Below are 12,210 nucleotides of genomic sequence, written 5' to 3'. Positions count from 1 at the left end.
CCCAAACCCAACATTCTTTAATTTTCCTGAAACTCAAGTCCGAGTTTGCTTTTCAGTTCCAGCTCCGATGGAATCTCCAGATCAAACTCATTAGTGCTGGTTAAATCCAGGTTTGCTGATAGAAACGTGTGGGACAGCAAACAAAACCAGTATCGGGCCTCGAGAGAGGATGTGCCTCTTTAATTGAAAAAGGCAGAGTAATCATTCATTTATTTAACCCAGAGATGATTATAATCTGAAAACCTTGAAATCCTCTTACACAACAACTGTTTTGGCAAGCCCCTCTGTGTTCCAACAAATATTAAACTGTGCTTGCCATTTGTCTAAGGAATCCTGTATTAATAAACATGAAGAAGAACACTTTTACCTCCCACACTCAATGACAGAAGAAAACAAAGACCAGCTGTATTCATCAATGGATCCTTGTTCTGCACATAAAGGCTAATTACATTTTACTTCAAGCCTACACATGGAAAACTTTGCTGCTGCCATCTTGTCAAATGCAGCTTCTGATATTCCAGCTGACAGACTGCAATGACTGCACATAATAAACTTCTTTTTGTCATTAACACCTTCCGCGCCCGGCACGGGGGTGGGGGCACAGACCCACCTGCTCCCCGCGAAAGGCAACGGGGGATTTTTAGACGTGGGGATGACAGAACCTGGTTTGACTGGAGATTTTTCATTCCAGCCACTGATCTCATCCAAAGGTGCCCAGCTGCACCTCCATCGCTCCCTTTGCACGTACTTTGAACGGGAGGTTAAGATAAACAAGCTGACACGATGATTCCCGACTTCAAGATCCCGACCCATTGCCAGGACAAAATCCAGACTCCTTAATGCTGATAATGGAGGCTTCTCACTGTGTATTCCTTTTGCTTTTTTGGGTTTTTTTGTTGGTTTGTTTTGTTTTTTGGTTTTTTTTTGGTGTGAAAGATTTTCAAAGTTTCAAGTAGTTGAAAGACAGCTTTATTCTGAGGCTGAAAAATCTTAAAAGCACTGTTAGCTTTAAAAAATTGACAATTATCTGTTTTTTTTCCTGAAGGCACTCCAATTCATCTGCATCAAATAACTGTCTGTAAAACTAACAATTCTGGCCTAAGATAAAAATCACATGTTTTTAAAACATAAAATTAAAATTGGCAATACAAGTAGCTTTTCAGACTTAGATCAAAAGAGGGTTTCTTTTTAGAAGAGAATCAAACTGTCTTTCACCCTTTTTATTGGTGTTTCTTCAGCATTTCTCCCAGCTCTTACAATTAAAATAGATGACTCAATTTCCCTGTCTACATTCAGTTCCCTTTTCATGTTTTTCTAGATTTCCATATTGCAAAATTTGGGCTACAAACACTACAGACGACTGTTGTTATGCAAGAACTATTCCTGCCATAAATATCCAAAACAATGATAAAATATTTCTGCTGTTATTAGGTCCTACAAGTTTGTTTTCACAGTACATTAGTCTGGGAGATAAAGTACAAGCTTAATGTCTGCTTCAGGATTCAGCTCCATGACCACTATATTCCAGACCCAGCCTTCATAATCATTCTGCCACAGAACACAATAAACTTCTTGTTACTGCAGATGTTACTAATTTTTATGTAATTCTATACATATTAGGTAAGAATCATACTCAAAATCACGAAAATATTTCTGTGTGAATCTCCCTGAAAGAGCGAGATTAGAAATGCAAACAAATATTTTAGAGAACGGATTTTCCTCAGTTCAAGATAAATTACAGCACTCAGGGAAATAGTATTAAAAATGAAGCAAACACTCTGCAAATAAACACATAAAAAAGGGTGAGGGGTCATTAGGTTCAGTGCCTACAACCACTGATCTCTGCCTGTTCCCCCAGAAGAGACTGCAAGACAAAATAACAGCAAAATCAGTTAAGTGCAGGAAAAAAATTATGGGAATCTGCAGGAATTTAAGGTTCCATCAGACCCATCATTAGTCAGTGTCTCTTACAGAGGGATGAATCAACGAGGGAACAAAACTACTGCTGATCACCTCACGTGGAACTCATCTTGCACGGAACTCAGAGCAAACTGGACCTACAGAGCAAACCCAAAATTTACCTTATCCTGAATGGTGTCAAAGGTGTTTCAGCTCCAGTTGCTGATTGATTATGAACTACCACAGGCTGAATTTGGTGAGCTCCAACTTCCCCATGTGCTCAGTGGGGAATCAGATCCTCCACAGTCACAGAACCCACGTGCTAAGAAATTTAGACTTGGTGACATTTTGAATGGTGTCAAAACCCTGCATTATCCAGACTGGCACCAGCCACACCACAAAGCCCTTTACAGATAAACCCAAGCCCAGGTCACTCCTCCCACCCAACCCAGCCCATGGATTTTCATGACCCAGCAGCCTTCACTTCCCATCTCTCCTGAGCCAGGGAGGGTGGTGAAGGCAGCAGCAAGGGTTGGAAGTGAGGTGAAGGTGGGACTCTGCAGGATGTGGGCATGGGGAGGTGACGTGTCTCCCAACCCTTCCCTTACATTGTCCCAGCCATCTGAAACGGCTTCTTCATTCCCATCCCACTTCCAGACACAGAAATGACTCCTTGGGCTTAATCCTGCTGATCATGAGAATTCCTTCTCATTATTAACTTTCCTTAAATATGAAGGGTTCAAAGGAAACCAGCAGCAGTCTGTCTCTTTTGTTGTTCCCTGCCTGGATTGTTAATAAAACCAGAGGATAATTGAAAACAGTAGCCATTAGAAAGACAAGAATATATATATTTTTGAGACTACCACCTTCATGTCCCACTTGAAAACAAGAGAAATCTGTCAAAAATGCTACTGTTTATAGTTTGGGGTGAACCTGAAAGAGCAATGACTGCTACCCCAGTAGGAAGAACCAGGGTGCCTAACAGTGACACAGAAATCCTTTGCTAAATTAAATTTTTTTTCACCAAGATTGAAAGATCACAGCAAATATTTCTGAAGCTGCCCTTTTTCTAAAGAAAATGCAAAAGATATATAGTGTCAAAGACACACAGGTGAAGCACCTGAGAATGAAACCAGGAAAGCAGCAGCTTGTGTGCCAGGAAAAGTCTTACTGGGTGGAAGAAAAGATGAGATCTAATAAACTCTCCATAGGAGACCAAATTATGACCATGTTTTCCAACAAATCTGAACGCCTGAGCCTCCCCCATCTCGTCTGTCTCCAACAGACAGATGCAAAACAAAAAAAAAAAAAACAGTGATACCCTGAAGGGAGACATAGAAAGAAAACAAGGAAATCTTACTTTGCAGTAGTTTCTTCATCGTATTTTGTTTTCAGATCAAATAGTTCTGTCCTGGTTTTTTCCAAGGCTAAAAGGCATAAACACGGAGCATTACAGTACTGAAACAGCAGCACTCAGCCATAAATAAAGCTGTACATCTCCTGATGAAAAATTCTTTGCTATATCTTTCTACCTAGGCTTATGAATTAGAAAAAACATAGAATTTTGATTTTTTAAAAATTTCTTACAGTATTTCTGTTACACTGCAAAAAAATTCCCAGTTTCTGCTTAACAAAGCTAGACATCATTGATTTCTTATTAAACCAGCTAAACTGATTATTTATTTGAAATACTCATTGGAATAGTTCAGGGAAAAAAACATCTTGTTTTCTCACAGTAAATAAAGCCAAATGTGCCTGGCCAGACCTGGAATCCCCAAGAGTACAGGGATGAAAACTAATGGCAAGTCATAGCAACAGGCAAGACACAGTGGTAGAAACCGGGTTCACACGATCGCTACACACAGTTATCTCAGTTCAGGAGTGTGTGAAGCCAGAGGAGAACACACATTGATGAGAAGTTCCACGGCCTGCTGTAATTCCAGGGATACTCTGATGCTGTAGGTCCTTCATGGACTTGTCTCCTGTATTTACCACTAGCCTGCCTGTGAGCCCTAAAGGAGTTCTGATTCGCAAAGCCCTGTTGGATCTCCCTGAACTTCCAAGAGCTGCTTCACACACAGTCCTGCTACACCCAACTCCTCTCACCTCCCACCTGATCACTGGAATAGGTCAGAAAAGCGAAGCCAAACCTGTTTGCAAAGTTTGAACTTTGTGTTCGGCCTCCTCCAGCTTCGAGGCTGTCGACATCTGCGTCTCCTGCAATTTTCTGCCAAGGGAAGACAAGAGGTGAGAACAGAGCTCGTAATCACCTTGAACAACTTCTTTGGGCTTTGCAAAAAGTTGGAAGATGGAGCGAATAAACATCTCCACCGCAATCAGACAACTGCCAACACCACCCAGGCTACAAGGTGCTTCAGTGGGACCCATAAATAGGGTCATGTTGTGATACTGTTTGTACTTTGTGGTCCCACTTATTAAAATTTTAACAGCGTAGCCACTTCATAACATAAGCTGTGAACCTTATACAAGAGTTGACTGCTATATAAATGACAACTTTGGTGGAAGGTTTTCTTGAGCATAATTTGTTTGGGAAATGTCACACACATTGAGAAAATTGTCACCAAGCACCCTCTGTTGTACAAAGCCAGTACAAGAAGAATGATACATTTCCATTTTAGTGTCATAATGAAGGAATTTGTTGCCATAACTGATAGAGTGAATGGATGCAGCAGCTGTTTCATCAGAGCTGTAATGGGTGCCAAATGCAGCAATATTATTAGCCAATCTTTAAGAAAACACATATTTCAAAACAAACCTCACACTGATATTTTCTATATAACACGAGCAAACCTCTAATATGCTCCCATTTCTTATGTCCACAGGCAACATTTTCTTGTTTGTGTCAGTTCTACCCATTTTAACATCATCTGGCCATGGAGGCACTGTACTCCTCGCTAAAGGCCAGGCTACAGGAGTTATAAAACTCATCTCTGAAAGGAGCTGCTCCAACATCTCCCAGGAGTCAATGCTTTTTACAACATTGCTTTTAGGATATTCTGCACATTTCGGAATTGTGAAATGGCTTATGAAACTACCAGCATCCTGCCTGCACACCACACAGTGCATAAATTTATTCTCCAACACTGCTGACCAGGTTAATAACTATTTATAGCGAGAACCATGCGTCAGTTCCCTTCAAACTGAGCTACATATTTTGAGACCTCAAAACCTCTTCTACACACTTTTATTTGCATTATACGACCTGCCATTTTATTTTACTTTTAAGTGTATCTAAATTGCAGTTGTTAAAACCACTTGCTTTACAAGCTACTTACTGAAAAGCAACCACAGGTATTGAAAACTTTAAAAAAAAAAGCTTTGCATTCTCACTGGTAGATTCCTCCCACTCAGACCTGAATTTAAACAACCAACTTTCCAACAAAAATGTTCATGTAAACTGAAGGTTTTCCATGCTATGTTGAACATATTATAGCTTCAGTGTTATTGCTCCCTGGGAGAAGTAAATTCTTAAGGCAGGGAACGCAGTCTGAAAGAACTCCCTCTTTAGCCCCTATGTCTTATCCTGCCTGATTTGTTTGCCCACTGATGCGAAGATTCAAACACTCCCTGCCCATTTGCAAAAGATTAGAAATGCATTAAAAATGCTTTCTAAAAAAATGAGTAATTACTAAAACTCTTCTTAATTTTGGCACGTAGGAAAACGCTTAGGAACATGCAAACCTTCCCGGGATAGTTCAGGTGCACATCCCCTCTCTCAGGCATTGCCAAGGGAGAAAGGGTGGTGCATCTTTTACCCAGGCTGTGGGGTGCTTCATCTCCAGCAGCTCAGGGCTGTGCAGCCCGTAGCACGGTTCTGTGACACAGCAGGCTGGATTACCCTGTCGGCTAATGGAGACAGATTGGTGTCACAGAGGACAATACAGCCAGTGAGGAATAAAAGCAGGTTTGCACCCTCCTGAACACGACACCCCCCCACCACACCCGGCCAAGAGACAATCTGTCCTTGTTTTACTTCCACACTCTCACGATTGTTTCGCCGTGCAAAGCTGAGTATCAAATGATTCCGTGTCAAACACATAAATCGCCGGAATCACTCAATATATGAGCTGCCTCCGCACGCCCGAGAGTCGGTCCTGGCTGCGGAGATTAAACACAAAAATACATCTCTCCTCCTCCACAACGCCCACACTCACCTCTCCTTCTCTGCAAAATCATTTTGTAACTTTTGTTCCTTTTCAAGGGCTATGTTCTCCGCTTGGTTCTTCAGGGTCTGCTCATATTCTCGGATTTTCTCTTTAAGTGCTTTTATTGTAACCTCTACAGAGAAACAACGGGGAAGAATGAGTTTACACAGCTCCACGTGGTTCCACAACACAAGGCTTGCTTTACCCTGTAGGCTCAGTGTGTTTTAAACTTTAGCTCTTCAACTCTGACACAAAATCAATGGATATGAGTCCCTTTGGAGACCTTTTACTCCCTAAATGTTAAATTGAACTTTAAGTGTTTAGGTTGAGAAGGATCAATGGAGTTTGCTGGAAAGCAGAGTGAAGATGGTTCCTCTAACACGACTTTTTTTAAAAAAGAAGGAGAAAAAAAATCAATTGTAAAATATAATATCACCTTATTGACTAGTCTAAAATTAGCTCAGTGCTGAGTGAAGATTAATAAAGTCCCGGTGTAGATTTAAGTACGGATGTACACACAGGACACTTAATTCACCTCACTGTGCTCCTGCCCAAAGAGGCAGTTTCACTATGGTTCATGCACAGATGCAATCTCACACTAATTGAACACATATCTGGGAAACAGCTCCGTTCTGCTCCACAACTGATGAGAAATGCTGCATTAACAGCAGCTCAGACACAGCAGCCACTCTGCGGCTCTGCACATCCCAGTTGCTCTCACTGCCTCATCATCCACTCTGGGCTTTACACACTGTTTTAACTTTCTGAGCACAGCACTTGCAGCTTTCCAGGGAACTTGCAGAACTCCTTCTCTTGGATAAAGGAGCAATCCTGCATTTCCCACGCCTGGATATGGATGAGAGAAGATGCATAAACCTGCAGGTTCAACATCTTGTTACGTGTCCTGACCCGCTCCTACGTGAACACTCTTTTATCCCACCCACAGGAAAGGAGTGAATCCTTATAGGGCTCTGAAGAGGAAAAGCAGGACATTCACCAGAGTATGCTTTGTAACAATAATGGAATTTGGAAAAAGCACTGGACTGCCAGAAGCCTCCCAGCAGCAATACAGTTCAGTGTACTCACACAGGGATGCAGGCAGGGGGTTAAAGAGCTCAGCTTATTAACAGATGCCATTAACAATGATTGAAGGAAGACTAAAATATTTTGGACATATAAATTTTTATATTGCACAGAAACATCATAAGAAGACACGCTCTGATATGATAAATAAAGCCTATGGGGTTGGGTGGAAAAGCCTCAGTAGTATTACACAAACCCACACAAAAACCTTTCAAAATCCAGATGTTTAGAGATGAGTCAAGAACTGTAAAGCAGACAGTAGGTAGCTGGTGACATGATCTGCTGTCTGGGCATTACCAAAGACAGCCTGGACCACTGTGACCACAAAAAAGGGGGGAGGAGAGTAGTAAAAACCAGTTGCCTGCGAGAGAAGGAGCGGGATTTTGCTGGCTGTGCAGAAATCAGCTGAGGCTCATTACTGAGTAACAGGCCGTGAAAAGGACACGTCACTTCTTTTTCTTTTTTTTTTTCCCAGCAAAGGGAAATCTTCTCTGAGATCCGGGAAGTCATACAAATTCTGATCTTTTCCTGAATAAGCAAAGGATGCTCCTTCACACAGACAACAGGACGCTCATTCCTGCGGGCAAAGGGTGCACTCAGCACCACAGACACCTTTGCTCCTGGTGTTTTCAGACATAAATCTGACAAAATATTCGGGTATGTCAAGAAGCAGAGAGCAAAATAATCTCATGGAAATGCATGTAATTGCATCTTGACTAATGCTTGAATGTCTAATTTTAAAAGGAAACAAAACTACAAAAATGAACGCAAGAAGTGCAAATATGGGAAAAAAAACATGACTCTTGTAATAAAATTTTTTACATTTGAGCATCTAACAATAGATGTGCTGGACAAGTACAGTTTAATCCTCTACATTGCTTGAAGCACTAAGTGCCTTCTTCACTGCTCAGGTCAGCTAAAGCTTGTCAGCCACTGCCATTTATACCAGTTTTGGAAGAAGTTCTTACAGGCACCGTGCAGCTCACACACAGCCCTCCAAACCAAGAGATTACCTGATCAAAGCACCCTCAGCTAACAACAGGCTTTTCCCTGCATAGCTTATTAATCCCTGTTTGACACAGAGAGTAAAACTATTGCACTGGAATGAAAAACAAGGCAAAGGTTACAGAGGGAAAATGGGAAGGAAGTGAGAGCACACCAGGGAAAATTAAAAATGCCAGTTGGTGAGCGGTTGCAGCAAAAAACTGTGGAAGTCAAGAGCTTTTCCACGTTCTGGGATGAACCCCTATGTCCTGCTTGGATGTACAGGATGCAGAGCCTCAGGAAAACTCTGCACAGGGAACTGCAATTATTGTACATTTACAGCAAAAAACACTGTCAGGTTTAGAGCATTCAGCTCCCTCATGACATCTCTTCCAGTCCAGCCTAAATCCTGGCATGCTGGTACCTGTCCTCTGCAGAGGTCATTTATACCCTCTATGTTAAAACAAAATATATTTCAAAATATATAACTGCATATATGTTCCTTCTGCAGAAAATGAGATGTAACAAAATCAACTGAGTTGCTAATGCAGCTTTCAAATGTGACTTGGGTGCAACAGTCCCATAATATAAAAAAATTACATCTCCATTTTCCCAAATGCCAAGACAATTTCCCTTTCTACCACTCAGAACTGGGCATTAGACATGGAAATGAAAAATCCCATGGATGGGCAGTGAGGTGTAAAACTGAGTAAAGTTTTGTTTCCTGCTGCAGGAAACTTTATTCTGAATCACAAGAAAACTTGAACAGCCTTAAAGCCAACAGGCTTTAAATCTCATTGAGATTTCCATGTATTTTCATGCATTCTGGTCTCATTAAAACTTAAATAATTAAACAGTAATAGCTTGTATTTACATTGCTCTATGGATAGTCTCTAGAGTAAATATAAAGTATGCTGAATGTACTCCAGTAATACATTTAGATAAGGGAAAAGAGAGCACAGAAAAACTTCAATTTTGTACAGATTTGTGTGAGCATAAAATACTGATTTTTTTGCGTCTGTCTGTGCAAGATGCATGTTCCACAAGCACCCACACCCACGTTCAGCTTGATGTCAGTACCAGCACTGCCTCTCATAAAATGTCACATATAACGTCAGTCAGGTGTAATTCTCGGGGCTGAAGGCTACAACATAATATGCAGAATAACAACTCCATCCTCTGCCTTGGTGTTACAGGAAATGAAATTTTAAACAAATCCAAAGAGTCTACCCAAAGTCATAAACACAGAAATGGCTGTAATAGACCACTGTACTTTCTATACTGAATTTCAGTGCCGCTGCCAACTCTCCTTGTATTAAATAAAATTGAATTTAATCCCTGCCTTTAAATTTCAGGGTGCATTAAAAGCTGATAAAAGAATATGCTCACAACGTACCCTGATTTTTCACCTCGGCGAATTCTTTGTTGTACTCCTCTAGAGTTTCCCTAAGTTTCTGGTTCTCTGTTTCAATATCGTGCATGCGTTGAACCTTCAGCTGAAGCTGCTGTCCTAAATCCAAGGCTGGAACCGGATCTGAAAGAGGAACAGTGAAATGAAACATAAGACAACAGCACCACTTCTGTGACTCAAGCAGTTCGGAGCTCAAGAGCCCTTTTTTATCTGTTAATATGCATTTTAGTGCCAGTAAGGCCCTACTTGGAGTTATCAGTCCTGTACATTCCTCATATCCTGCAAACTTCAAAAACCAGAAATATTTCATCGTAATTGTGCTACCCCTTAAATATGGAGCCAGGCTGGGAGAGCTGGGGGTATTCAGCCTGGAGAAAAGGCTCTGAGGAGAGCTTGGAGCCCCTTCCAGTGCCTAAAGGGACTCCAGGAGAGCGGGAAAGGGGACAAGGGACAAGGACATGGAGGGACAGGACAAAGGGAAATGGCTTCCCACTGCCAGAGGGCAGGGTTAGATGGGATATTGGGAAGAAATTCTTCCCTGGGAGGGTGGGGAGGCCCTGGCACAGGTTGCCCAGAGAAGCTGTGGCTGCCCCATCCCTCAAAGTGTCCAAGGCCAGGTTGGACGGGGCTTGGAGCAACCTGGGATGGTGGAAGATGTCCCTGCCCATGGCAGGGGATGAACTGAGATAGTTTTTAAGGTCCCTTCCAACCCAAACCATTCCAGGATTCCATGAAATCGGGACATGCCTTCTTCACCCTGGTGTTAATCCACAGGGGAGTGTCCCTGGGTGCAGACAGTCACGATACAAAAGCCACGTGAGTTTTTGTTCACGTTATTGTTCGCAAAATGAGACTTTCTGTGTAAAAAGCAATTAAACTGCTCAGCTCACTGACAGCAACTGTCCCTCACACACCTCTGCTTCCGCAGGAGTAAATTTCTGAAGTAAACTGTGCCCTCCTGCACAGCAGAGCTCAATGAGCTTATTTGATCATGGAGATCTGAGCTATATTTGTTCTAACTGACAGATCAATAACAATCAGAAATATTGTGTGGATGTAAATAACTCCATAAACCTAGGGTTTGGATCCCTCTGTTTCTAATACTATTAATCAAATGTCTGCTCAAAATGAATACTCTGATGCTCATCCCCTTCTGATAAAGAGGGTCCCCAGCACACACCTGACATGTGCACGTGTGATTTACTCTGGGACTTCTTCCCAGTTAGAGCAGGGAAACACTGGAGTGTGATGGACTTATAAAAGATTATTGAATAAATTTCTGCTGTGGGCGCCAGCATCTCTTGTGAAATGACTGCAAAGATTTAGTCTCCTGTTGAGGAATGCTAAACACCAAACTCAGTGGATCAACAACAGTATATATTAGGGAGTTCACTTAATTTTCAACCACCACAGTCATTAATTTTTCAGACCACCCTCAGTCTCTGGAAACACATAATAAGTCTATTGTACCTCTGTTAACACATTAAGCATGAGCCTGTGTGTTTTTTCAATATGCCAGCGTTGTTGCATAGTTTATAAAAGAATAGCACTGGGTTATGTTGAGCTCAGAGACACTCTAAGTAGCAGCCTGCTGCATTTTGTTACTCCAGTTCTTCAACAGCTTATGGCATTACCCTGTTCATAATACAAAATCTAGGTTGCTTGTCATCTGTTCTCCGTACATACATAGTTTATGACTACATAGCTTTTTCATTTATGCTTTTTAGGCCAAATACTTTTCGTTATTATTATCTGCATTAAAATATTTATAATAAATCAAACTTAAAATGTTATTGTGGCAGAGACAGGGGGGTACAGGTAAGGAATTAAATATAAAGTTGAAGTCACAGCAGTAGCACGAGTTAAAGGCTCTGCAGTATTTATGTATGGTCCAATTACGGCGTGGGCTGTCACAACATCACCCTCTCCCATGGAGGTCTGCCGACCTTCATCCGCAAGGAGCGTTTTGTCACACTCCTGCAGCTCAGCATTCCTCCCAGAGCGCCAGCCCGGGACATTCATCTGCTGAACATAAAGAAAGGCTGGATTGTCTCAATCCATCCACATCTTAAATTGTTACAGGAACCACGAATCGTTATCGGGCTGGGGGGGGTAGATCTGAAGCTTCGGCTGCGGGATTTCTATCGAACGGTGTCAAAGCGCCACGGTGAAAGAAACTGAACCTCACAAAATTGTGGGTGCACTTTTTTTCCCCCCTTCTCGTTTTAACATGCCCATTGTAAAAAGCCAGGACACCCACAAGAGGCATTTTGCTCTGAGTACAGAGGGCTTTTTATATTGAAATCAGTAAAGAATTAAAGGACAAAAATAACATGGGCATTATAAGGCGAATAATGACTAAACCCTAAGTCAAATTTGCAATCCCTGAGAAGCTTTATGTACAAAATGAAAATGCTTGCAATCTCATAATTATTCATCAGGACATGTATATTTAATTTAGCTCTATTAAAGGTTAATGTTCAAGTAGCAAAACAGTGGCAGAACAAACAAAATGTAAAAAAAGTCTCTGTGCATTAAACCTCAAACTTCACTAGAGCCTATTTGAAGGACTAATGGCCTGCAGCCACTAAATACTGCTGGAGGACATGTAAAAAAACCCACGGCTGAAGCACCTCTTAGACTTAATTTTTATAAACTGTGTTAAAG

The 12,210-nt window shown here is 41.6% G+C and overlaps 1 protein-coding gene across 7 annotated transcripts in view; it reads right to left on the bottom strand.

The window, feature by feature from the left end:
* CUX1 (cut like homeobox 1) overlaps positions 1-12,210 on the bottom strand; it is a 264,884-nt gene that overhangs the window by 124,781 nt on the left and 127,893 nt on the right. For all 7 annotated transcript variants that reach the window (XM_027882106.1, XM_027882101.1, XM_027882105.1 and 4 more), the window contains exons 5-8: positions 9,529-9,666; positions 6,075-6,198; positions 4,050-4,126; positions 3,260-3,326 (exon numbers count right to left, since the gene is read on the bottom strand). In XM_027882106.1, coding sequence (XP_027737907.1) covers positions 3,260-3,326; positions 4,050-4,126; positions 6,075-6,198; positions 9,529-9,666 — 406 coding nt within the window. The remainder of the gene's footprint in view (positions 1-3,259; positions 3,327-4,049; positions 4,127-6,074; positions 6,199-9,528; positions 9,667-12,210) is intronic.

This window comes from Empidonax traillii, unplaced genomic scaffold (assembly GCF_003031625.1).
Source record: "Empidonax traillii isolate 1590-97213 ecotype Southwest subspecies unplaced genomic scaffold, ASM303162v1 scaffold101:size1699134, whole genome shotgun sequence".
NCBI classification, from domain to species: Eukaryota; Metazoa; Chordata; class Aves; order Passeriformes; family Tyrannidae; genus Empidonax; species Empidonax traillii.
The sequence above is the reverse complement of the archived record's forward strand: the minus strand, read 5'-3'. Positions and strand labels throughout refer to the sequence as shown.